General features: G+C 46.9%; 1 protein-coding gene across 4 annotated transcripts in view; it reads right to left on the bottom strand.

Annotated features, from left to right (window-relative positions):
• Window positions 1–27,828, bottom strand: part of LOC114845909 (C-terminal-binding protein 2) — a 64,330-nt gene that overhangs the window by 36,108 nt on the left and 394 nt on the right. For 3 of the 4 annotated variants that reach the window (XM_029134491.3, XM_029134492.3, XM_029134493.3), the window contains exon 2: window positions 558–762. Coding sequence is in view for 1 of the 4 variants with exons in the window: in XM_029134492.3 (XP_028990325.1) it covers window positions 558–615 (58 nt within the window). In the remaining 3 variants the exon portion in view is untranslated. Of the gene's footprint in view, window positions 1–557; window positions 763–6,412; window positions 8,713–27,828 lie in introns of those variants that run through there. The other variant, XM_029134489.3, reaches the window with a different exon arrangement.

Raw genomic sequence — 27,828 nt, forward strand, 5'->3', positions numbered from 1 at the left:
AATTATAGCAATCAATGCGGTATTGATTACCAATAGGTCCTAAGGTTGAACTAATAGCAAGAGGACATAAAGCTCTGATGCTGTGTCAGTGAAGGAAATAAAACCAAGTAGAACAGGGACATATTTTCATTACATTTGGCTCATTTAGCTAAACAAACACAGCAGATGTCTGTCGTATGCACTTAGTGAATGATTGCTTAATAATACTCTTAATTGTTATGATCAACCCTGACTTTAAACATGCCAAAACAACAATTACTCTCTTCTTTTCCACACATAAATAAATAAATAAATTAATAATAATAATAATAATAATGATGCAGCAGCTAATTCACCAGCAAAGACAGTTCTTGATTTGATTGAAGCTCCAAACACCGAGCATCAATACCACCCTGAGATCACATAAATTAGCTGTGAAACCCAAAATCGAGAATGTATATACAATGAGATCAACGCTGCAGCACCGCCTCCAGCCTGAAAGAGGGACGCAGGACCGGATGGCGCTTGTTTTGGGAAGGTGCAGAGAGGACCAGACGCCCCGCGTGCCCAGGCTTTACCTTCGCAGATCCGGTCCAGCCGCTGCCTCTTGACTTTGTGTTTGTCAGTCAGGGACATGGTGTCGAACGCAACCACGGCTCGCACGGCTCGGCTCGGCTCGGCGGGGGGTCTCCTCTCCTCCTCAGCCACAAACTCTGATACACTTCACACTCCTAGTGCACCGTCAGCACTACTCCCCGGGGCATACCGCCTCGGCACATACACCTGCAAACACAGAAGGACCTGGTTAAACAACACACATACACACAGAGTATATAAACACATTATTGATGTACCAGCACAGAAAAGCACTGTGACAAGGGAAGGCATTAAAGAGTCCTTGACTACAAAGTCACCCAGCCTCTTGCTCACAAAGAGCTGGGGAAGCTTCAGGCGATAGATACAGAGGAATCAGAGAATCACACACACACTAACGCAGATCCTGCTGGTGACAAAGTGCCCCATTTGGTCTAAAAAGTGACAACGCTTCGATGCTCTTAAAGCTCCACTTTTCTCCTGTTTGAAGAGTGTTTTCTTTTCACTGACAAACACTCATCTGAAGATCCATCTGACTTGTCACATTCTTTATTGATCGCGGTGACATTTGAGGTATCTCGACTCAGACAAATAGCTGTCTACTCCTTCCTCTTCACGCCCTCAAAGCCGTTCAGAAACGCAAAAGGCACCCGGAGAAACAGTTACTCATCTAACGAAAGTTGATCTTTTTGTCAGATCAGCGCGAGTGGAAGCGCTGATGGGAGATTTATCGCCTGACAGAAACGGGGCTTTTGAGCTGATGTGCTGTACCTGGAGGTGGGAGGAGTGCAGTGTAATGCCTGGTTCAGGCCAACAGAGGGTGGTTAAACTCAACACAGAGCACAGCATCTCACGTTCGCTGCTGCAACGTATAGCGTCAGGGCATCACATCCCGACCATCATCGTCAGCACACAAGTAAAAAAAAATCATTTCCATTGCAAAGAAGTACCTGTTTTGACACAACGCACAAACGAACAACCGTAATCGCTTGCATTTTCACTTTAGAAGACAACTTTAGAAATCTGAGCTGCCTGAAAAGCAACGCAGCCACATAATGGGGGCAATGAAAGCCAGACGAGCGTGCATTTCTCCACTGGCAACACAAAGAGCACGGCGAGGATCAGCATCTTAGTGAATTAGTGTAAAATTACTGCAAGACAACAGGGATTAGATGTTGCACTCAAAATTTAAAAAAGTCAGACGCTACATTGTGCTCGTTCCGATCCACAGCCAGAGGCATCTCTCCTCTTGGAAGGCACTGAGGCCTGAGAACTTCAATTTCTGCCAGAGAGTCTTTAGTCAGAGCTTATAGAAGGTAGAGTTCTTATCTGTGAGGAATCACAGGAAAAGATGTGGAAAAGAGTCTGACTTTATCCCAGGTTTCAGTGTAATTTTGAATTTTTATCCATCACAGTTGGACACACAAGTAGAGGTTCACAGCACCTTGAGGACAATTCCCTTCCACCCCTTTAGTGCCTGCCCCGTTCATTTTCTCCACAGGTAATGATTTTGTACAATTCCCAGGATCCGTTTCCAACGTGCTCATGTTGGACCGTCATCAGACCGTAAAGTCAGAAACGCAGTGTGAAATAACCTTTTAATCAGCAGTTTCTCCCTTTCAGTAAACACCGGAACAAAGTGCTTGGAAAATAAGCCTTTGCCTCCAAAAGTGCAGCATCGGATGTAAAACTGACATTTACCATCAGACTTTTAGAAAAAGCAACATTAGCAAAACGCCCAACGATGATTAACTGGCATCAGGAATGCAAATTATTTAATCCAGCTTTGAAACACTCAACAGATCTGGTGACATTTACATAGGTTTTAAAAAAAGTGTGGAGCATTTTCACAAATTTGTGATCAGCTACTCCATTACCCAAGAAACAGATCATTGGCTGCCATGAGGAAAAGAAAAGCACATGCAACGTGTTTGTTTCAACCAAAGGATGCACACGTTTCAGTGAGAGAGCCGATAATTAAACTCCAGCTGGGACATTATCTGCCTTTTAATGTTAAATATGTCTGTAGTTATGGATGAAGAAATGTTGACACGAGGAAGCCACACACACACACACACACACACACACACACACACACACACACACACACACACACACACACACACACACACACACACACACACACACACACACACACACACACACACACACACACACACACACACACACACACACACACACACACACACACACACACACACACACACACACACACAAAATCAGAGCGAGCTCCCAACAAGGCAGCAGTCTGGCTCCAGTATGTTAACGGGCTGCTGGAAGGCCTCACCCTGTTCCTTGATTCATTTCACTTCTCTCCATCCCTCCTCCTCCTCTTTTCATCTGTCCATCTCTCTGTAGTGCTGCTGCCTCTGAGGTCTCTCACACAGTCATCAATCACCGGGCCCGCTTCCAGGGTTGCCTGCCTGCCTCTGTGTGTGTGTGTGTGTGTGTGTGTGTGTGTGTGTGTGTGTGTGTGTGTGTGTGTGTGTGTGTGTGTGTGTGAATGCATGTATGCGTGTGACATAAAAAGTGACAGTGACAGAGAGGGAGGATGTGTGGGTGTGCACAGAGGCTAACTAGACTTACACAGAGGCCAAACCTTGCCCAGTTCTGATCCTTTTTTCCCCCACAGCGTTCCCAAAACTCCCTTCAACACTTTTTCAACACACAGCCAAGCGTGACCCCCATGCTTTTGTAAAAACAGATGAAACCTCGTCTCCTGTCTCTGCAGCTTAAGAGGGAAAACTGAAACAAAGCCAGCGGCGCGGCTTGCGAGGGCCCAAAAGGGTATTTATGCAGGGATTTTGCACAAAGCACAAAGGTCATATACATGAAACTTAATATTTAAGAGGCCTTACGAGTCAGATGATCGATAAAACTTCCTGCCTGTGGGACCACAGCTCACTGAAAGAGAAACCTTTGTGGACAAGAGGCAGAGACGTTAAATGTAGGAATCCATATCTGTGACGGCCGACTACATGGCCCAAGGACGAGTCAGCAGCTCAGTGGGATCCCTATCCATGCAGCGTCCACGTAGGTGGGGGCAGGTCGGACCCACGAAGGCTGATTAACTTGTTGTTAGCAAGTCAGTCAAGTTTCGGCATCCACTTTAGAGGAAAAATGCCTCTGTTTGTTTAGTAAAAGTTAGACTCAGTGCGTTAGACTGGCCTTTCATATAACTATAATTAAACCCTTATCCATCTGTACATTAAAGTTCACGTTCCAGTGCCACATCCTTGCCTGTGGCTTTCATACGAATCATCAGAAAGCGTTTCTAAATAGGATTAGTACTTTATCATGGGCTGTGCCTCAGGTGGCAGAGGGGTGACATGTACAGACAGGACAGTCAATAAGCTGCAGATATGCAGGTTGCCTTTGCCAATTTCTGTAGTTGAATATTCCTCACTCATCACTTATATTTTCTGGATTATGAAGATTTTACTTATTAGGACTCTATGAACATTAGTTTGAACTATAATCAGTAGTAATCGTTCTAATTTCAGTCTCCACCTACTATTTTAAATGTGCCTGAGGAAAATATGAAAACTTAGAAGTCCGATTTAATTAATTTGCAACAGCTTTTTCTTTAATGTGATGGCATTTAATGATCACTGGGCCGTTGTTGCGATCCATCATCCATTTTCCTATTGGGGGGAGGGGGGCACAAACAGGATTGTCCCTGTTGTGATTAATTGACTTTGCCAAAATGAGAAGAGCATTTGGTTTGGTAAACAGATACGAGCGCCGCCCCTGACAGACTCTCATTAGAAAGCAGCGATTACTTACTTTAATAAGACAGCTGGGAGGAGGCTGCCAATCCGAGGCAATCCTGCACAGCCAAAGGAGTCATTACGGTTACAGTATCGCCTCACGCGTCGGCGCAGACGCGCGTCGGAACAGCGCTGAGGACGGCGCATCGGAAGCGCTTTCCCTTCGTTTCGGACAGATGGGAATTTGTTTGGACGGGAGGGAGATTGTTAAAAAGTCAACTGGAGACAGAGAGAGGCGCTGGGAGAGCGCCGGTAGACGGGTTTGACAGACTGAATAATTAAAAAGGTCAGGCTACCTGCCCGCTGTGTGTCACTTCACACACACACACAAACACACCTTGATCTGAGACAGGCACAATTCACAGGGGCAACGACTTTAGAAACAAGTCATTTGGGGGAATGATTATTTTCCCCTCAACCGCTGAGTAGTTTGTGAACTAATTGGGTGAATCCATAATTAATTTGCTGACATTAAGCCTTGGGGCCCGCTCCATAAAGACTCTACTTTCTAAGCATGTGAGGAGACGAAGGAAGAGCCTTGGGCCGACTGTCTCATCTTCAGACGCGCTGCGGTGCAAGTTCAGACACATCTGACTTTAATACATTTCCACACCTGACAGATAAGGCTCATTCACAGAAGCCTTCATTTTAACACGGGCCAAGACTCTCTCAATGAAATATTTGATAATCAGAGCTGATCCAGACTCAACGCAAGTCAAAACCAAGAACAAGACACCTCTGTGTTTCTTACTCGACTGTTTTATCCTCGGGGATGAAAAATGTCAATACAAAGACATGTTCTTCACAACAGTGAAACACTATGTATGTTTTAAATCTGAGTTGCTCTGCTGTATCTGCAGTAGGAGGTGGGTCTAAGCGCCTGACTAGCTTAATTTAATTTCTGTAACGAACGATGCCGCCAGTGAGGCCAGGCCCCCAGTGGGCGGCCATCTGCCTCGACTGGTTGAGGTGAGAAAAGAACACAAAGCAGCAGCATGTCAAGTGTAAACAGCAGCTTAAATACATACGTTTGATTTATGATGGTATACTGGTTTTAAGAGGCAAAGTGTGCTTTTTGGTCCAGCCTCATTGTTGTGACATATATTAAAAATGCCACATATTGTATTAGAACATGTGCATGCTATTATCTACCCAGCGACTGAATTCTGGTCCGGATTCACAAAAATCTAATAAAGTTTTGTCATTTTCTCATAAGCTACTCCTCATACTTGAATGAGCCCTAAATGCCTCTGGCACATGTATCTCATAATTGTTTATCACAGCGTTTTGATCCTGATCCAGACACAGATTGCAAACTTGAGAACGTTTCCTAGTAGAAATTTTAAAAAAAGCAGAGGCTTGGCACCGTTTTGCACCCTGAGCACTTTCTAGTTTGAGTTAATTTGAATATTTGTTTAGTGATTATGCTGAAAAATCTTCAACAGCTGCTGTGCTTTTTAACATAAGACTAAAATGAAAATGACTCATAAATTTAAATCTCAAAAGATTAAAATGAGGTAAGATTACATGGGAGTAATCTTTTGATTTAGATCTGTTAGAACTGCATTATGTAACAATAAAGGCTTAAACTGTACAATCTTTACAGCAAATCTAACCACATTCACACTGTGTGGAAAATTATAGCAGTAGATCAAAAACAGCGGAGAGTTTATTGATCATCAAATGATCAAACTCCAAACATATTTGGAGAATATTGCAGCGTTTGGGGAAAACAAGTGAAGAAATGTAAAAGTTGAAGTACTTTATTTTTGGGATATTTTTATCTCGACGGGATGGACAGTTAGAAAGATTACGATTATCCAAGTGGTTATTTTTAGTAAGCTGCCAAATTACATCTCATTCAGAGGAGGCTTTAGATGAAATCTTTCAGCGAGTTGTCGCATCAACTTCAGCTCTGGAGTATTTATCTCTCCCAGCTGATAGTGCAGCCTCTTTCAATGTAGATGTAACGTCTCAGTGTGAGTTCTGGTGGAAATACAAAAAACTTTAAAGATACTTTAAGATAGTTTGATAACTGTTGCACTTACTTCTCCTGACTTAATTTCCCTGACGACGCTGACGCTGAAGCTGACGACGGTTATGTTAAAGTTATCTGACAGCAGGAAACGCATGGCGACATCCATCCCTCCTAAAGCCGACTCCTAGCGAGCGCAGGGAACCCGGAATGAGAACCCCCTCAAAGCCTGGACGCCTTTTTACTTCTCCTCCAACAAGCTGGTGCAAATGTGAATGACAAAGTTGTTAATACAACCGGTACTGGAGTCATTTATTACCACCTTGTTATTTTCTTCTTCTTCTTCAATAAAAGTCCCCTTTCTTTCCACCAGAGCCCAGTTTGAACAATAGAGGCCATTTTTCCCTTTCAGATCCTGGAGTTCCTCCAGTGGTAACTCTGTCGGCGCGGGGCTAAAACAAAGAAGGCGAAAACAGGAAGGTGTGGACACCCTGCAGCACCAGCCCGGCTCTATAATTAATATCAACTTACATGCCCAGATCCTCGGCACCTCAGGAAAGGGAGAGTGAGATTTCCGCGAGCTAAACGGGGCCTGTCACGGCGTAGGCAGGTGACAGCTTGACACAATTATATATAGAATAGTAAGCATGCCAACGTGAATGCCTTCACACTGCAAAACTGTTGAACTAGAGAGGGAAATTGAGTCTTGAGATTTACAGTGCAAACAGGGCAGCGGGTGGAATCCGAGCTACTCTAGCCCACCTTGTGCTATTTGCATCCGATCAATAAAATCCTGCTTCTCAAAGTTCCACGGGCTGAGGTTATCAGCGCTCGCCACAGCCGCAGCCAAAGCCGAGAACACTTCCCAGCACAGGAAGAGCGCCCGCGGCGTGCCAACCTGCCGGGCCGAGGGGAGGCGTGGCCGCGCAGAACCAGCTCGGTGTCAGCGAGAGGCCAGGCGCCGGCTTAGACTGCCTGCCTGGGTCCAGCCGGCTCAGCCCGGCTCCCTCTGGGTCCTTCCAGGAAGAGTCAGCATGATTCAGAGCTTCCTGGTCCAGAAGAGTGAGGTGCTTCCACTCCCTTCACAACGTGCCCACTAAAACACACTCACACAGACACACACACACAGCCCGTCTCCCTGCGGATGGTGAGACGGCCAACTCCGTGCTGTACTTGGGCTTATATTGGGAGGAGGCCAAGTCAAACAATGTGCAGATAAAGTCCAGAGCAGAGTGGTGAGAGGAACACAGAGAAGGAGCACGAGGGCTGTGCTACAACACACCAGGAACACTTAAAAGCCTATTTTACTTTGTCTAATTTTGGTAGTTTTGGCCGCGAGTGCGACTTACAATAACAACGCTGCAGTTAACAAGCTAATTGCTAAAGTCTGGAAACCTGTATTAATTTAGCCTTAAAAAAAAGGAAGGCAAATGATGCAAGTACTGGTCATAAATCACAGTGAACCGATGGCCAGCCTGGTTCAACTTGGACCTGGTGTTAGTCGTAGCCATGTGGACCGGTTACTAATGCCCTCAGCTGCAAATCAACCGGCTCGATCAAGCAACCGTGATGTAGCGTCATAACAGTCTACTATATAATTAACCAGGCTTTCCTTTTAAAAGCTGCGCGGTTTGAGCTCGTCCCCGAGCACAGATTAAGTGGCTCGGTTTTAGAAAGCCGGAGCCAATAACGCACTTTTTAACCAAGTCCCCTCTGATGGGCTCACAGCACAAGGTTGGCCTCCCTCTCCCTCGACCACCTCCTATCATCTCAGGCTCTGCTAACGCTTCAAGGAACCCGAAATCACACACACATACACACACGCACAACTCAGTCAATTAGTCCTGGCCCAACCTTGCAGCTGAGAGATAAATGGTGTGGAGTCTCAGCAGGCTTTTGAGCGAAGCTGTGCTCCTTGTCCGCCGTATGTAGAACAGCTCTCCCGAGGACGGCTACTAGACTCTCCGCCACGATACATGGCAAGCGAGAGGCTGACGAGGGGGCTCAGAGTGCTCGGGCTCGTATTAAAAATATGACCTCAAGGATCAGCAAACCCAGAGTGTGAGCTGGTGTAAGGAGCAGGAGGGGAAGGAAGAGGAGGAGACGGGAATGCATCAATCACGTGTCTGGTTTATGTTCTGGGTTGTTCCTCGCCTCCATCGGTAACAAGCATACACCCCCCCACCGGGGCCGTCGTTGTCACCTTCTATACGTCTCACTCTCCCCCACGACTTTTCACAAGACGCATGTCTTTAAATCAGCGCCGAGGGACTGCAGGTATTTCTGTTAGCATGATAGCGAGAGCACCCCCCACTGACGGCACGACACGCAAACTCACACAAGCAGGGTGAAAAATTACAGTGGAGGGACGTGTGCGTGGCCTGGTGGATTAACTGCGGAATAAAAGTGCTGATGGGCGACAAAAGAGGGAAAACAGCTATTCATCACTCCGGCACAGGATCAAACTCACACACTTCTCAAATACGTTCCGTGAGTTATTGTGCAGTAAGGTCCTGGTGGCACTTCTACAGATAATGCTGCCCTCCCCTAACTGATTAAAAGCAGAGGCCCATGCTCCCGCAGAGGGAAGGCGTCTGTTCTCCTCCTCAACTTTGAACGAGAAGTGTGTTCCTGAGACTTTTTGCTTTGGAAGATCTTCCAGGCCGTAGCTGTAACGTGGCTGTTTCCTCAATCCAATGCTCAATCTGCGGCGTCCCTGTGTTTCCCAGAACCTGGGGAACAAAACAAATTGGCAGCACATGTGTGATATCACGCTCACTTTTACACAACTAGCTCAAGATATTTGTATTGCACTTTATAGTAAAAGGACAAATGTACTCTTTTTCTTTTGAAAGGATGTGAAAATACATTCACCAGTTATGCTGCATTTATGTCCCTTATTTACTTCATTCATCAAAAGGCTTGTTTAGAGAAAAATAGTCAAATGATGCTGGTTTTTATTTGCTAATAAACCCAGCTACAGTTCTGAATGCTCTAAAAATGATTTACTGCCTTCTCTCAAACCAATCAAAGCGCCACCTTATTGACAGTCTGAGCCCAACCAGAGGCCAGTGAAACCCAATAGAATTTCACCAGTTTTATCTACAAACGCCTTCACGTGCAGAATAATATCAGCGCTCCGGTAGATTTTAATGCAAGTCCATGGTCACGCATGAATAGTGTAAATAAAGACGAGTGAGTGCAGAAAAAGCTCAATGAGATCTCCTCCCAGGCCCCGACAGTACACAGCTCCACACAACAGAGGAGGCGCCGTGAAAAAAAGATGCATCATGGGATTGCACACACGGTCACACCGACTGCCTCGGGGTTTAGGTCAACGTGTCGTCTGAGCCGTGGAAACTCAAAAACTATACACAGAAGCTGTTTTCGCCCGTTTTACTCAGTATCATTAAATAGTGGCTGTTAGGGGTGTTTGTCCTTCAATGAGCGCCTGAGACGCGGCCGTGGCCTCGGTTTCAACCCGCCGGGTCACGAGGGGTCACCGCGCCTTTTAAAAGGCGGAGAAAAGCCCTCCTCTGAGCCGGGTTCTCTCCTCCTGCCTGCCACAAACCGTCTCCTGACACACAGCCCTCTCAGTCGCTCGTATCTGCTCACTCCCACAGCACTGCCAACAAATGTGACCTCCTTTCTTTTCCCCTCCCACGGCTAAAATAAAGAAGAAGAAAACTCACCTCTACCTTGCCAGCTGGAATAAAATAAATAACTGAAACAATGTGCTCTGCAACTCTGCCAGACCACAAACAGAAGTAATTTTTTTCTAACTTTTCTGCAGGAGAGACTTTCCATGTTAAAGTTGCTGTAAGGTGACGGCTTCATCTTTACACCGAGTTGTGTTCAAGGCCCGGGGCGAGGGAGGTGGGGTGTGGGGGTGCATTTCATTGTTTATCTAAGGCTGGCGGGTCCGAGCCAAAACCCCGCGAAACGCTGCAGAAACGGAGCGATGGCACGTCTCTCAACGCTCGGTTACAAATGAGCAACATCTGAGAGTTTCTGCACAAGATTGAGGTTAATTAAACCTTTCTGCTTCAGCTGCACTCGCAATTCCAGATGACTTGATTGAATTGTTGGAGCCAAATGTGCGTAACTACCGTTTGTTTTCATTTGTCTGTGCTTTTAATCAAATGATGTCAGTGGCGCTTGATTATTTGGTTGCTAATTGGAGGCATTTACGAAGCATGAATTCGAAAATGGTTCTCAAATGTGAGAATGTGCTGATTTATATCACTGCAGCTAAAAATATCAGGATCTCTTCAAACATTTGAACATTCTTCGCATATAGTCTATATGGTTCGAGCAATTAATCATAAACTAGCTGACACTTTCATCAATAATGGAAATAATCATTACTTGCAGCCCTTGAGTTCAGTCACTTTTGTGTACACTATGTGGTATAATATCCTAATAGAACTCATAATGTCTGCTGAGGTGTGACCCCATCCATCTGCTTCTATAAGCACAAAACAGAACACACACACAACCCCCACTCGCCACACACAGAGGGCTAACCAGAATAAATCAATTGCGCAGGGAGCGGGCCCCATTACCCCGCTGAAAGTTGCTTTACTAGCCAGCGTTTCCCCTCAATTACAAAAGCAAAGGGCTTCAGTCGGTGGGGAGGTTGGGGGTCAGCCCCTAGTGGGGATGACCTCAATGAACTTGGGGATGGGGGGTGGGGTCATGATGTGACCGCAGGGCTCGGACACGAAAAAGAGAAAAAGGTTTGCTTTTTTTTAAGACAGAACCTTATGCTGGAGGAAATACTGCTTGGAGATGAGGGTCTTTTAGCCAAATGAACTCACAAATGAATAGAAATGAAATACAAGACGGCGCTGAAGGGCATGGACGAAGGAGAGGTGGATGGAGGAAGGTAAAGGGGGTGGAGACTGTGTGCACAGTAGGTGAGAGAGGTGTGTGCAGGGAGGGGAGGCTGCAGCCTCTCAGCAGAAAATTAACAATCCCACCCTGCGCGCTGTCTCCGCGACATTAAATGCACGAAACGCATGAATTATAGTGCGGCGCGGGCTGAATTAACTCTATATATCACGCCGAGTCCAAACAGTTCAGGGGTGAGGGGCTGTGTGGCGGAGCTGAAGAACGGGGGGGGGGGGGGGGGGGGGGGGGGGGGGGGGGATGAGTGCATGTGCGAAAAATAAAGTAACTCAACATTTCTATCTCCTCCCATTAAAGTTAACCACTACTCTCTCTCACCACAGCCGTAAAGCTGTCACACACACTGTGATTTATTCCGCCCTTGCCCAGGCTCCTGTCCTAACTATCGCATGCCTCCAATTAATTTTTTTTTGTTGCTCTCCATCCCTTCCCTGTAAATGTAATGAGATTGCAGCAGGGAAAACTGCTGACTCCCGTTAATGCGCAATTCCTTAATAATGTCGAAAGCTGCCCGCAAAAGCAGAAGGCAGCAACTGCTCGGGCCAATAATGTCAGTTTTACAAAGGTGCACGGTTTTGTCAGAGGTGTGATTAACATTATTCACTGAAACATTAGACGTGACTGAGCCCAAACGCCGACTGTAATGCATGAAAGACGAGGAACAACAACAAATACAGTCCTCCGGTGCGATCAGTGCCGCATCCACTCGTCCACCTACTCCTCACCCACTCAGCCGTTGCTTTCAACAGCGACAGAAGTTGTTTTGAAGAAAGAAAGGAGGGGGGAAAAAAGCCGCTGTGATCGGAAGAGGAAGTCCAGGAAAAGCACTCTGCAGTATTTACAACAGCAAGTGCTCACCAGCAGCTGAAGCAAGCAGATGAGGAGATCAGATACGGGGAAAATGGCTGCAGTAATTGCATTTGGGTCTAAGATACTGCATCCTAACCTGCAAATAAGGTCAACAACGCTGGGGCTAATTGAGTCAAGATTTTAATTACCGGCCCGATCACACGTTTCCAGAAGCATCCAAAGGACAGAGATAGATGCTAGCTCTGGTCGTGGCCATGGAGCGGCTACGGGTGGTGGTGGTCAACGCAAAGCAGCATGACAGGTGTTGGAGCGGAGGGACTTTATTACCCTATAAACTATCCAAAACAATTCACTCACACCGACTCACACCGGACGGCAAGAAAGGCCTCGATTCAATTACTGTCCAGCGTGGAGGAGGCTCTACTCCGGCAAACAGCAACACCACAGGAGCAAAATGAAAAGAAGCTTCGCCGCATTTCGTTATAACCCAATACACGGGTGTAAAACCCCAGCAGAGTGAAAAGTGATATGTTCTCGTGAGCGGCTAATAACTCTTAGCGCAAAAAAAAGCTGCGATGATTGATTGACATGTTTGGGACAATTAGAAGCTCCAGGAAGTGAGTGTTTGCAGCTTGTTTTGTTTGTCCTTTGTTTGTGAGCATGGAGATTCATTAGGCCTCCGCATGGAGGATTTGAGGTCTGTGGAGCAAGAGGGACCCAGCCCTAGTGAAGCATGTCAAATTAGGAAGGGGGAAAAAATTCTAACCGCTGCTACTGGGACTCATTAGAACCTCAGCGAACACAACATTTTGTTGTGTATGTGCGCATCTGCCTGTGAACGCACTGATAAAACAGCGGAGCAGCACTGGGTTGTGTGGTTTTAACTTCATCACAGTTTGTTTTTCAACTTTCGAGGCAACTTTAGGAAGAGTCCAGATCCAAATGTGCTCAGCTGATGTTCCAGCAGAAAAGTCGAGATGCTGAGGAATTTAAAGCGTCCGGTAAAAGTTTCCCAAAAAGCATTTTACATGGAGCAACTCATTTTCAAAGCTGAGAAGATCAGGATTTTACATCCAGCATTACTTTGCTTTCCTGCTATGGGAAAATGAAGCCAAATCCAGTATAGATTGTAGAAAAACAAACATCTGACATGTGATTGAACTTTAAAGTTAAAGTGAAACCATTCTATCCCCAGGCATTTCGGTTACCATCCAAAAGCTCAACTCGGCAAACGAACCCCCTTCCCCTCCTCTCCCTCTGTGGGTAAACCTGTGACGTCTCCCTCCATAACAGCCAGTGAGGATGGTGGGGCTTGCAATCCCTGTTCCCCTCCCTCATATCCAGCTCTCTCTCAATCCTCAGGACCCCAGAGATCGAAGCCGGTCCTAAAATGAACAGCAATAGGAGGGGTATATTTAGTTAATCATTTATTTTAAGTCAAAAAAGACCCCAACCTTCTTCTCGCCTATGTTTCAGTCTTACCACTTCCCCCTGACGTCCTACCTGCCACCTCTCGGGATGAGAAGATTAAGCCGATCGCCCTCTCCAGGTGATACATGGGTGGGAAGGAGCCGTTAGCCTACACATGCTTCTGATGGATTAACCCCAATGGCACCAAAACTTGAGGAAGTGCTTGAACATCCCCTCCTTAAGACGGCATGTGTACCTTAGCATGACAGATACCTCATTAGGCCTGATTTAGGTTGTTTAGCGAGCTATGCCTGAAATGCACACTCATGGCGTGACTGCAGTGAGAGCGAGCGCAAACAAAGAATCCATCTTCCTTCTCTGTGCATCGTCTGCCAGACAGAATACGACACAAATCATAAATGTGAAGTGATTATGAGGCGCACCTCAGCTCATATCCTGCACTAAATCATGATTAGTGTCCGAGACATTCTCCGAGTGCGAGGTGAACACCGTCGTACACACACACACCTCTCGCCTGAGCGGCCTCCAGCAGGAGGGGTGACCCTGTGAAAGGGCTCCGTCACACTCCCTGCCCAGCAAATGGACTGAGGCCTGAGGCAGCTAATGGCATAATGAGCCCGCGGCGGCCCGGAGTGACATTCTTTGGCCACGAGCACAAGGACGACCCTCGGTGGAAGTAACACACATGTGGACAATGGATGATGATGATGATGATGTGCTCATGGTCTCCATCATTCTGACAAGTCCCCTAGTTACCCAGTGATGTGTGAGGACCCGGTCTGAGCTGCATAGAAATGCCATTTTCAGCCAGTAGGAGTGGTCACACCCAAGATTTGACTTTTAGACAACAAACAGGTACTTTATTAATTATAAAAAAAGCTTTATTCTTATAATCAGCAAAATATATAAAGTCATAAATAAAACTGCATTCATAAATTTGTTTAACTTTTACATTAAGTAGTATTTATAGTGTCATTCACAGGCAGGATACTGGGGAAGTACAGTAATTTAATACTCAGCCTGACCGACCGTCTCCAACTCGAGGCAGCGAGAGACTGACATCTAGTCCTGCTGAGGCAACAAAATCTTTCCTTACGATGTGTCAGTGCTTCACATGCATTTTCATGGGACTGGCTTCATTCTCGACTCTGCTGTGCAACAAATGATTGACAAGTGCTCTCCTTCACCGAGACACGAACAGGAACCCGTCCTGCACCTGATCGAAATGAACACGCCGCTTGTTGAGCCGTCACTGGTGAAGCCTTCAAACTGTCAAAGTGGGAAAACCAAAAAGGATTTTCTGAATAAATATGAGGGGGGGGCATGGGTTAGACCCTGCTGCTCATTTTTAGAGACGATCGTTAAAAAGTTGACAAAAGCAAAAGACGACGGTGATAAAAGGTGGGTTTTAGTCAAATCAGCTGGGAGTTCCCAGATAGCGATGCACCGTACCCAACAGCAGACTTATAGAGTCAACAACCAGTTGGTGAACAGACTGAAGCATTTTGCAGCTAAGAAACCAGATCTGACTCCTGGGAAAAGAGAGAGCCGACAGAAGAACAAACCCACTGGACAGAGAGACAAGACGCAATGAATAAATTTGTGAGGAAGTTCAACAGGATCCAAACCAAAAAATGGGGAGGGGGGGGTTGTTTCGTTTAGCACAGGTCTCAGAGCCCCTGCGGCCTGTGAAAACAGAGCAGGCGTGATGTAGGTTAAAGGTTCCCCCTTTCTTCCCTCTTCCCTCGCTGACCTAGATGTGTACTGCATGTGTGCGTTCAATGGAGTAAGAATAAAGTGCGCGCGTGTGAATGCGAGACGGGTGGTCCCGCTCGACCCGTCGGCGGCTGCGAGGCGATACCCTCGGCCCGGTTCACCTGGGACATCCTCGAGGGCTTTGGTTGCTCTTGTTCTGTCTGTGGAGGAGAGACGTGAGAACTGGACCCCACACGTGGAAGCGAGCGAGGAGGAGGAGGAGGGAAGAGGCCAGATGAGCCGCTGGAGTGTAGTCGGTCAGGCAGAAGTGGGCCAAGCTGGTGTTGCACTCAGGAGATGACACAGATGGGAGACTACAGTACCACTAACTCCAGGCAAGCCTTGCTGATGCTGTGAAAAACGCAGACCGACTAAACAAGACGCCATGAAATCACACGTCCTCACCTGACAGAGCCGAGCTGACGTCGGTCCATCGCCACCCCATCAGCTCAGCACGCACGCAGTCAAACAGGTTCGGGGTTCGTTTCTCTGCAGAACCTCTGCGACAGCACCAAGCGCGCGAGGTATTATAGTCTCTCGCTGCGGCTCCTGGGATCCACAGGACAACGACCGCCTTGTAGGCACAGGTTAATGAAGCCTTTCAGAGGGCACACTGTATGGTGCGCCACAGATTAATTACAGAGCAACATCCTCAAAGGCGGCCGGGTTGATTTTATGCAAATCAGGCAGGTCGTTAGGCTCTGCATTAGTGAGTCAGGATGTTACCATTACCGGGGGCTCACAAACCCTACCTAGGTATTTTTCCTGCATCACCTTCTCCCACTATGACACCGTTCGCCTAAATATCCTGGTTCGACTCGTTTCGGCTTACACAAAGAGTTCCTCAAAGTCGACAATCCTTCAAGGCTTCTGTATTTTGGCCGCAGTGATACACAAAAGGATTTCAATGATGGCTTAAAGTGATATTTCACTGAAAAAATATCTTTAGGACCTGCCTACCTATGCAAAATTTGAATGGTGGCATCAAAAAAAGCTCATCCATCCTCCACGATACACCCTGAAACACTTCTACACCATAATCCACTTCCACGCTATCCATCTGTACACACCATATGTTCCACACACACACACACTCACATTTTCTGCAAATATGCTAAATGTGTCTTGAAGAGTTGCTTCGTCATCATTCACCTAATGACTGGTCTAATAAATTCACTGATTCCTTAATTTGGAAGGTATGGTGCAAGAATAAAAATAATGAAAAGCAAAAAATGAGCCTGCAGATCAGCTCAGCTTGCAAATGACTAATCTAACGCATCTAATGCAAAAGGCTCCGTTTCCTTTGCATCATGATGGGGCAGAACTGACTCAGCGAAGGAGGCCGAGTGACTGATGCCTAACGTGTTTGTTTATCCTGCACTGCAAGTGGAAAACAGAACATAATAGAAAATGCACTTTTATAGATTGATTTGGCACAAGCGGTAACAAGCAGTGAATCATAAAACCTGCGAGACGGCCCAATAAGATGTCCATCTAATATCACTCCGACTGAGTTATAGATTATAAAATGAGGTGCTGTTCAATTTGGACTAGAATAGCACAGCTCACAGTGGCTGTGCAAAAGAAAATGACATAATAGCCAACAGCTGCTTGTGTGTCCTGCAAGTAGACAAACTCATGATGTTTCCCCCACTTTGCAACTCTCAAAGTAATAAACTGCACTCCCAGGCCCTACCTGGAGAAAGGTCACGCTTTTTCCACAAGCAGCACACTTTTACTGCTTCGTTTGAAACAAAGCGAGGTCTTGCTTCTCGCGTGGCCACGAGATGAACGGAGGAAACAGATTTGCAAGATGCAACCGTGAATGATTTTCACTCATTCATTGCTGACCAGGTAGCAAACAGTGCATCTCTCTCTCTCATTGCTCAAAGTCGACTGTGTTGCCATGAAAAAGCACATGAAGAGATGTCACGCCTTGAGAAGGAAAACTATTATCTATCACAGATAAGCAGATAAGTGTCTTCTGCTGGAAAAGTGGAATCTGGCTGGTTTGTTTACCTAAGAAAGTGGACACATGCTGAACTTCAAATGAACCAGACGCAGCGCAGACACATCTGCAGAGAGCCTAAAACACCCTGTGGCCTCAGAAATAATAGACGTCAATCATCCCGAACTAAAACAGCCCAGTGCATATTTTGGACTGACAGGCGTTACTGTTACACAGCGATCTGCACCGAGACAAAAAATCTGTAATTCATATGCATAACATTGTGTGTGTAATCCACTCAGTCAAAACAATCTCTTGAGAAAATGCGTTTATTCTTGTATGTATAACTAGGGCATGAAGACAACATTTTGTAAACACAAGCCCAATTAAAACTTGTTTTTGCAATTAACTCTTGTTCTCCAGAGGGAAGATGTAAACATTCATTAATCCATGAGAGCATATACAGAATTCCTGTGGATTTTTTAATTTAATTTTTATCAGTGCATTGAGATAAAACCAGTAATGTGACAGTGCTCTTCACTACAGGTGGTCATAAAGTCTGAGGTGTTATGTGACCTCAGCAACCACCATCTGTCTCACTCCATAAAGACGTGAAGTACATAACCCAGCCTTCACCGGGAGAGAAGACGTGAACCAGTAAAACCCCGCACAACTTTACAGCAGATGTACACAACTCAGCTCGAGGCGCAAGTGGTAGGATGCGTCCGCGGATCACAACCATGACAACCGGTGGCCTCAGATGACGACGTGATGGTCAAATTAACGACGGCAGGCTTGATACAACAGGTGCTGAAATCCAGCATGGCCTGTCTGAGTGACTTTAAAAATAAATGGATGTAGAGTGAATAGTACAAAAACTGAAGAGGCAATAGAACCCCTGAGCTTTTAAAAGGGTAAAATATCCAGATTTCTGTATTTCTCAGCCACAGGCAGTAAATGCTATGCAGAAATGCGACGTGAGTGGCACACTGACACCTCCTTCTGCTACAGATCTCTAAAACTGTCTTGTCTTGGGTAAATACGACAACACTGTGGGTGACAGCGACGTGGAGCACTTGTCAAACACTGAAAGCTAGATTTGGTATTTTACTGGAAGGAGATAATTGGCAGCAGCTGATCGTACCAAAAATCACAACTGATAAAAAAAAAAGAACACACATCCATTAAATTAAATATTTAATGAACAGCGTGTAGCTTTCGTGTCTTGTAAAACGTTTAAAGCTGCCAGATGTTTACTTTTCTCTTAAACCAACAGAGCTTCACCTGTACAGCGAGGTGGTCGTTGGTGGACTTTAGTGTTTCATAGCAGGAGATTGTGGGTCTAAGTGGAAACAGTAGGAGCCGATAACCCCTGATACTTGGTTAGTCACGCGTTTCTTCTTCTGTAGCTCGACCTCCCTAACGATTAGACAAACATCTGCCAACACAGCCCTCTACACTTCCTTTTTCATATTTTACACAAGCAAACCCCAGGAATCGTTACCCAACACGAGCTCATCATTAGCACATTCATAATTCAGTGAAATGGATTATGTAATTGCTCCATTAATCAGGGGAGCCACCCCAGCATACTCTGCTATGCATTAGTGTAATTATGGAAAACGCCTCTGTTCAAACCGATGCTTTGTTTGCAGTAGTTCTGAAACTCGAGTATGGCTGAAACTTTGCAGCAGCTCAGCGCGTCTGTGGTACAACAGGCAGACAGCTCTTCAATAATATGTGTCATGGCAGGAGGGGCGAAATGAAGAAGTGGGCCAAAAAAAAAAAAAAAACAGCTCAGTCATTTAAGTCACATAATATATTGACAATTGCAGCCAGCATGTGTGATGAATATTCCAGTTATAGGCGAAAACTGAACGCATCTGAAACCGATTAAGCCGGAGACGTGGAGGTGCTCGCCATCCGTTCCAAGCAGCTGCCATGACTTATAGGGACTTAATCCAGCAGTGTCATCAGCCATTTGTCAAGGAGGAGAGACGGGGGCTCCACACCTCCTCCACCTTACTATTGTTGGAAGCTCCGTACAAGAGTCTGCAGGCGGCGGTCCTTGAGTTTGACTGACATTTGACTATCATCACTGGGGGACACTGTGTATTTTGGTCTTCTCATACTTGTTAAAAAGGTCAGTGACAGGCAGAGCCCCCGCTGCACTTATAAGTGAGTTGAGTGCTGACAAGAAATAACAGGCTTTTTATAAAGAGAACTCACTTTAGATATATGGTTATTTTCTCTGTCTGGTTTCCTCCCCCAGACTGTACTTAAAGCCATTTCTTTCTTACTTTTGCTTTGTTCTTGCACTTGGATGTCGAGTGGGAGAGCCTGAAAATTAGTATGTGTTTTATTCTGCTGCATATAGAGTCCAGCATGATCCAAATAGAGTCCAGCAAATCCAGATCGGACCCGAGCGATCGGCCCTTCAGCCGCTACCTACACAAAACAAACAACTAAATGGTTTGTGGTTACTGTCAAGATGTTGGCGAAGCTTCACACGGCTTAAAGCCGGCTGCCAATAACGCAGCCCGAGCCAAACAGCAAGACGGAGAGAGACACACGCAGAATGAAAGATGGCAAGAAATGTTTTGCTATTGTGAGAAATGCACATGTAATGCTTAAAAAAAGGAACAGCTTACACATTCACCTCATTGAAGTGACATTTAAATAAGCAAGAGCCATTTTCTCCCACAATCCCTCCATCCCTCCCCTTACTCCCGTTGCCGTCTGTGCCACTGTAATTTGAAGCTGTCACAAACAAATCCTCCCCGCAGACCTTTCCAAATGTCAGGTTCCGTCAGGCGGGATGACGGACTCGGGGAAAAAAAAAAAAAAAAAAAATATCAGGCCCTTGGAAACTTTTGTCAGGAAAAAAAACAGGAGGAGATGGAGTGTGCATGCATATTTATGCCCATTCGCCATTCACTGCTCGTACAATTGCCAGACTGGGAAGAGGTCTGAGTGAGCTACTAACAGGATGGCTTTAAAAGTATTGTAACACTGGTAAATTGGCCTTTGTCTGTTCAGGTAACGACGTGATGAAGCCATTACGGGTTAAGGCTCCGGCCAATCACTGCCTGAACACGCTGTGGTAAACCGGTTTCATTTGGCACCAATATGACGAAACGTTGTATGAACACGTACCATGTGCTCTTTTGAATGACTGCTTCCTGGAGAAAAAAACCCACAGCACTGCGCTATTGATTTGTCCACATTTCCTTGAGAGACTAATTAATCACTGGGCTCCGAAAGGTGCAGTTGCTGCACTTTGTGTTAAAAACTTAATAAGTGGGAGTCTTTTAATTAAGTGGCAGAAAAAAACACACACAAAAGATAATTAATCAGTAAAAGACTAGATTATTTTACAATGCTAATAACAGGCTGCGGAAAAAGCTGGGTTTTGTTCATTTTATCACCATTATAATAACCTCTGCCACGGAAAAAGTTTCCAGGAGACGGCGCGAGCTCCGGAGTCATTTCACTGCCCCGAGTGCTTGGGAACGAGATGAGGGGGAGCAGGAGGAGCTAATCAACTCTCACTCCTCAGTGGCATTTCATGCACTGTCTGCCACTAGTTCAGTGAGCACAAAGGGCAGCGAGCATCGATAAGTCAACACGCTGCTGGAGCAGGAGCCCATCCACACACCAGCCTCTGTGGCCGCGTCTGAAATGAAACGATTTGGCAGCAGATCCTAAATGGGAAAAAAAAAAAAAAAAGAGAGAATCTGTCCCGAGTAGAAAAACTGTCCTCTCGACGCACCTTGTGTAAGACGCTGCGCTAATAGCGGGGGAACTGGGTGTAAGAGCCTCTTCTGGGTTCTCTTTTTTTTTTAAAGACGCCTGTGGTGCCATCTTGTATCGTGCGCCATCGCAGCTGCACATGGCGTCGCCGCATCCATGAGGCCAGACTGGTCTAGGGCTTTAGTTTTAATTCCGCCCCCCCTTCTCTCTTCCCTCGTTACCTTGCATCAGGCCCAGGATCTGAGGATTTAATATGGCTGCCAATGAGGCAACAGCCATTTAATAACAATGCAATAGCTCCTCACAGCAGTGGGCCAGTGTCGCTGCTGCACCCCGCCGTGTGCAGATGGTACATTGTCTGTGGTTTCCGAAAACATTCTCCTCTCAGAGATGCCCCCCCCCCGCTCGCCCAACACACACCGGCCCTTCCTCCTCAGCGATACTTAACTCTCTTACTAATAGAAGCAACACTCTGCAGCCCATACGCTCTTATTTCGTAACAGGTCAGCCGAAGCGCCCCCCCCCCCCCAGAGGTGATCAGAGTGCGCGTAGTTGGCGGTAAGCCTCTCGCATGTGCCTCGCGGCCTCCTGCGGTGGGGGACATCTGGAGGGGGCGTTGCCGAGTGCGCAGAAAAAACAAGAGTTCCAGCCTAAAATATCATCCTGCAAGGACATCACTGGCGTTCATTAGCATACAAAAGGAGGAGCGGCCATGGAGATTTATTCAAATCAACAGGGCTAATGTTGCCATAAACCAGTCACCTTGCCAAGTTGCCCTGGAACTCGCTCGCTCGCTCTATTAGTGGCTCCTCTCGCCCGACTCGCCGCTGAGAGCAATTAAAGCGCATTTTGATGAAAATGACCCGTAATTCAGAGTAGGAAAAAAAACAAAAAGGTGCCGAACAACCGCTTCGCAAGGTAGATGTTCATTAGGTGCCAGCAGGGAAGATGCTCGTCTTAACGGAGTGCCAGCCATGAACATCCCTCATCATCACCCGGCCTGCCATTTGATCTCACCTCTGAGGTTCCTGCGCCGAGCATCTTCACTCATTTCTGTTGCGTTCCGCTGTCTGTTTACTCAGTAATGAACTCTGCCCAGAGAGCTGTTAAAAGGGGGAACAAAGTGAAAGCGCCCAACGCTCCGCCGCCGCGTGATTAATGACTGAATTAGAAAACAACTCCGGGTCACCTTCTTTAACGCCGTGATTGATGCTCTCATGCGAAAACCCGACCCGAGCCGGAGGCTGGACCGCAGGTGGAGTCACGCCGGCGGCACACACGCTATGCGCGTGCGCGGCCGGCGAATCAATACACACGGCCCGCGTAATTAACAGCCAAAGACGACATGGCCGGAGCCAATGCAGCCGCTTTATGGCCTCCAAAATGAGCATCTCCGCCGGGGAACGTGTCCACCGCTGGCTGCACGGCGCTAGCGTTGCCCTGGTTCAACTGTGCAAGCGCCACCGCTCCTGTCGCAGGCAGTTTACAAGGCTGAGAACGAGGGCTGCCATCTGTCCCACCTCCACGGGGCGCACAGAGGGATGTTTTGCACAGTTTTGGCACGCCTGGCTTCACCTAATGCTGCACAAATGTTTAGAGACGTTACATAAGCGATGGGACCTTCAGTCAGGTGGATGGGGAATGAAGATATGTGCAGAAAAAGGAGAGGGCGAGGGTGTAAGAAAACAGCAGAGGCAACAGATGATGCCTTTGGTTTTCCGCTAGAAATCGTGTTTACTTCAATAGGATGAAACTTTTGCTTGAAGAGGAAGAGCTCAATATTGCACTTGTTATTTGGGAGGGTGAGACCAGCAGGGAACGCACTGATCGTTGCTTCCCTCACGAGAGCACGGGATGAGATTTTCCTGGAAAACGAAAAACAGCCACGGCGACACAGGCGACTAGACGAAACTAGAAAAAAGGAGGCAAATTCAATTCCCACGCGTGTCCGCGGCTCTGGCATAACGGAAACTCACAAAAGCGAAAGTGGCAAACCAATTTCCGAGCGTGCATACGTTTGCTTACATTTGCTTGACCACCAGGGAAACAATGAAAGAAGCCGGTGGAGCTGCAGCAGTGAATCGTCCTTTTAAGAGTGGTGATTCCGTCCACAGTGAAAGCTGTGTATCAACATCAATATCTCCGAACGAAAATATAGGAAATGCCACCATTAAGAAGACTCCAGTCACTGATTTCATTATTTTGCACACAATTTGCCGTGTATTACTTGCTCACACCTCTCTGTTAACGGCGAAGCCGCGCTTATCTACGGCGGCGCGTGCACTGCATGGAATTATCTCCCAAACGAGACAAGCCAACAGCTTCATTAACAGGCCTGATTTGCAGATACGCGGCGATAAGCTGCAGATACCGCGTGATAAAATGTCGAGTGCAGCAGGCTTCTCGGGCCGACGAGGGATCTCGCTGCCGTTACCATGGTGGTCCTTCTCCCTCCCGTCGCAGCCTGCCCTGCAATTAATGATGCACGGTGAATTTGCTCGAACCGCTCCCCGCGCCGCGTTCACACGACTCTGTGCATTTAAGCGTTTTCACCGCGTTACTTATACTTATAGACGCGTGAGAGAAAGCTCATTTTGTCCAGTGTGAATCAGTAGGTTGCCTCTGAATTCCTAATCGGCACACACAAACACACATGCACCATGCATCATATCCCATAATTGCATTTAGCATCCTGTAAACACTTATAAATGCAGGCGGTAAATGCCCTCAGCTCTCATCAGGCTCTCACCAAAAAAAAAAAAAAAAAACAAGGGCAGAAGAGGAGGAGATGTTGCAAATCACATTATGGGACATAAAATTAATCCACCCTCCCCAAACAGACAGCCTTCACACAGTTTAACCTTGAAACTGCCTTTTACTCTCTTGCATGAGGACTTTATAACCCCCCACACACACACACACTCTCTCCCCCCAACACATCCAAAAGAACAAGTCTGACATCGCAACAATGGCTCTGCCGAGGTAATTATTCAACAGGATCCTTCAGAGCTGGTGATACGTTGTAATTTCATTTCACTTACGTCTGTTTCATAATGTAATACACAATTGAGCGGGGCCACTTTATGTCCCCAAAGACCACTTCCTCCTTAAGATAATAAAAGCCTTTTGTGCTTGCCTTTGAGAAATCCTTGGTGGATTATTTGAGTGCGGATTCGGGAGCACATCAATTAATATGCATTAAATGAAAGAGTATTAAGTTGTAAGAAAATAATTAATAACTAATTGCAGTGCTGCTGCTGCTTTGCCCGGCGACGCCGCACCTTAAAGCGAACGGGGCCGTCACTGACATCTCCTACAGGGGGTGAAGTACAAGCGTTACTTGACCTTTAACAAGGCCCAACAACAAGGATGCAATCCCACTTTATTACACAGCCACCTCCTGTTTTCCTTCACGCTAATGCAGCGTGGAACCAAACAGCCAGGGCACCGAGTGCCCGGCGGATTGAGTCTAGTAGCGGCTCAGCTCCGCTAGCTTCCAGCAGAATAAAACACATCTGTTTGTGTTAGGGAACACTGACGATCTCTTATGCGAGCCCTATCGCTGCATCGGCTGCCTTTGTATGTACAGAGAATAGCGCTGGCACGGGGTCCCACTTTCCCTGTTGCTGTGAACAAGACAACCCCAGCGCCAATTATCCTTTGCCCCCGTGTAACGCCACCGAACACAATCACAGTGGATGAGGTTGTAGCGATGGGGGAGTAAGTGATGGCAGGAGAGGAAAAAAAAAAAATCTGATAGCCACACACTCACGCAAACACACACATACACGCGGTGCTGGAAAATGCCTCAGGAGAACAGAGGAGCAGGGAAATGGGAATGACAAGCAAAATGTTTCTTTGAGATATCTTTTCAATATAGCATTTCTAAAAGGTTAGATGAGTTCTGAAGCCACCAGAGAGCAGCTCCTGCTGAGTGATGGCACCTTTGCTTGCTGGGAGTAGCGAAGATACTAAGTAGTTTCCACTGCAGTGCTCGGATTTAAACCCGTCGGAACGGAGAGCAATCCACGGCCAGAATCGGCGCCTTGATCAGTTTACAGCTCTACCTCGGTGAGGGTTTTTTCTTTTCCTTTCAGCTAAATCAATCTTGCCTTTGGTTGGAGATAATGAGCACGTTCGCCGGACTTCAAATGAACGCCGTTGCTCCGGGGCTCCTCGGCTCAACAGAGTCACATCATGCAGACCAAAATAAAAAAAATAAAAAAATAAAAAAAGGAGGAGAGGTCTGAGCCTTCAGAGACCAATTAAAAACACATATTCCTAAAATGACCTAAAAGAAGCCCAGTAAAGGAATTCATTGACAGCGCTGCCCCGTCACTATAGCTCCACTCGCTCTCAGGTTGATCCCTGCTGTTTCCAACGCACCTCAAAACAAGCACAAAAGCAAATGCACACACTCAAAAAGATAATAAATCCATCTCGTTTTTGTGAGATTAAAGATTCCATCGAGAGGCGGTGAGCACACAGAGGATTCATCAGATCACCAGGCCAACATGCAGACATTATATGATCCTTATTAAAAACCACACTGAGTATTAGACCATTAGATAAATGGTAATTTGCCACAAAAAAGCCTTGTAGAACAGAAAACACACGAGCAGAAGACAGGGAAGTGTTTTCTTTCCTAAAGCTGAAAACACAGGAATCCAGTGTGCAGTCCAATTATTGTAAAACTGCTGCACTTTTCTATGCGCTTGTTCAGCTACAACAACTAATAATTGTATCTGCTATACATTAGCTCAATTATAGTCAATTACCAAAAAAAAAAGTCACATGCTCAAAAAACTTTTTCATTTCCGCCCAAATCTAGTTTGAAAGAAAATGTAAGATGATGAATGTGAGAAAGTAATTTTAAGAATTTAGAGCAAATGTATGTTTGAGATTTGGGCTTTATAATAAATAAAGTAGTGAGTGATCAAACCTGATACAATTTGTACTGGGAAAATGCAAAAACCTTTAATTAATAAGAAAAACACGGGAAGCTAATTTCATTCACCGTTCATGCAGAGACCCAAGTCCGCTTCCACAGCACTTCCATGGAAAACTGCTCCCATAAATCCCATCTAATAGTCGCTAGCGAGGGGGAACTTTTTAACACAGAACTTAGCAGCCACTGTTATTCACCCGTACAAGAGTCTCTGGATGATGGATGGTAATAAATATTGCACGGGGCTAACAGAGGTCCCCTCAGAGACGTTCAATTGCCTTGAGTTATAGGGCGCTGCTGGGCAACGCAGCAGAGGACGGCAGAGTGCGGGCTGCTCCGCTCGGTCTGACCGGCTTCCTCTGAGGAAACGCCCCCCCCACACGCACACAATGGGGGAAGGTGAGGGGGGTGAGGGGGGTGCTGCCATCTCAACCTGTGAATGGCAAGTTCGTCGGTCGCGAGAGGAGAGCGGATGGTCGGCAGCGAGGAAGGAAGCGAGGCCCCGCGACGGCTGGATTACCTGGAACGGGAGGGAAGTGAACGCATCGCTGTTAGGAGCGCTTTAAGGGCCGGATAAAAACAGCAGCGCTGTTGTGTTGTGTTGTGTTGTGCTGTCCACCATCTTAACCGCTTCCTTGTCAGTGGTTGATGCAGATGTCTGAGCGACACACATCTGTATTGGCCTGACCCCCCCCCCCATCACTGTGACTAGCATGACACAATCCTCATTCTTACTTAAGATCCCATTGACTCCCAATATTGATTCGTGTATGTGTGAGAACTTAGGAGAACGCGGCCTGTTCATTAAGCCAACACGTGTACTGTTGTATTTTCAGAGTGAATTAATTAGCCCTGTAGTGTGTAAGAACTTTTTTGTGTGTGTAATTAACAAATGTAGCACGAGGCAATTAGCAGCTCATTCATACAGTGTTGTGCCTGGCTTTCCTGACCAATATTCAAACTTCCCACTCTGCTACAATAAACCACAGATGCAAATATCTACTTCATTGACATACTGACTGCAAAAGCAGGCCATTGTTGCCCCTCTGGTGCTTTTCTAAAGTCACTTCTAGGAGCATTTCCCCAAAAATGAAGCCCGGCTCAGGTCTCGCTTCACTTCTCAACCACGAAGCCTCCAGAGGCTGCAGGAGGATGACCGTCAGCTCCGCTGATGCCCGCGGAGCCCGCTCCAAACCAAACACAACCACAACATCCCCTCTGGTGAGACTCGGAGGCAAAATATCACAGGAACCGTCCACTCGCGATGAAAAAGAAAAGTTTGAGCAGCCTCTGATCCTCGGCAATGACTCACGCCATCGTCTTCAAAGATGCCCTGAACGACTGCTGAAATTGCGCTATGGATGTGAAAGGTCAGCGCCGGTGTGGTGCAGATGTGTGCGCCAGACGCAGCAGCGAGCGGCGCTGGAGATTACACAGGATGACGTCTTTTTTTCACTATCCCGCCTGCGAAAACTCACTCAGTCGAGTCAAGTGTGCGGCATTAGGGGTTTTTATGGGCACTGGAAAGCGCGCGAGCACGCGCGCAAACACACACACGAGCGCGAGCGCAGCTCACTGATAATGCGCTTCCTATTTTCTCGCAAGACACGCTCCGTTCGTGGGGCTCGTTGTGTGCAAAGGCGGCGCGGCGTCCGCGTCTTTGGCGAACACCCCGCCGCGCCAAGGTGGGAAAAATGGAGGGAAGCGCGAGCCCCGTCGCGTCCACGTCCGTTTTTTTTTTTTCCGTAACGTTCCCAACACGCGCACACACCCGACCGTTCCCCCCTCGTCATGGCGCAGTGAGGTGGACACACATGGCCGGAGCGGCGGGCTGCGGACCTGGCGCCCGACGGCTACCAGTCCAGGCTAACGAACTCTTCACGCGCGGAGCACGCGCGCGCCGACCGGACTCGGACGTGTTCGGCGGACGCGT

Source organism: Betta splendens, chromosome 19 (assembly GCF_900634795.4).
Source record: "Betta splendens chromosome 19, fBetSpl5.4, whole genome shotgun sequence".
NCBI lineage: Eukaryota > Metazoa > Chordata > Actinopteri > Anabantiformes > Osphronemidae > Betta > Betta splendens.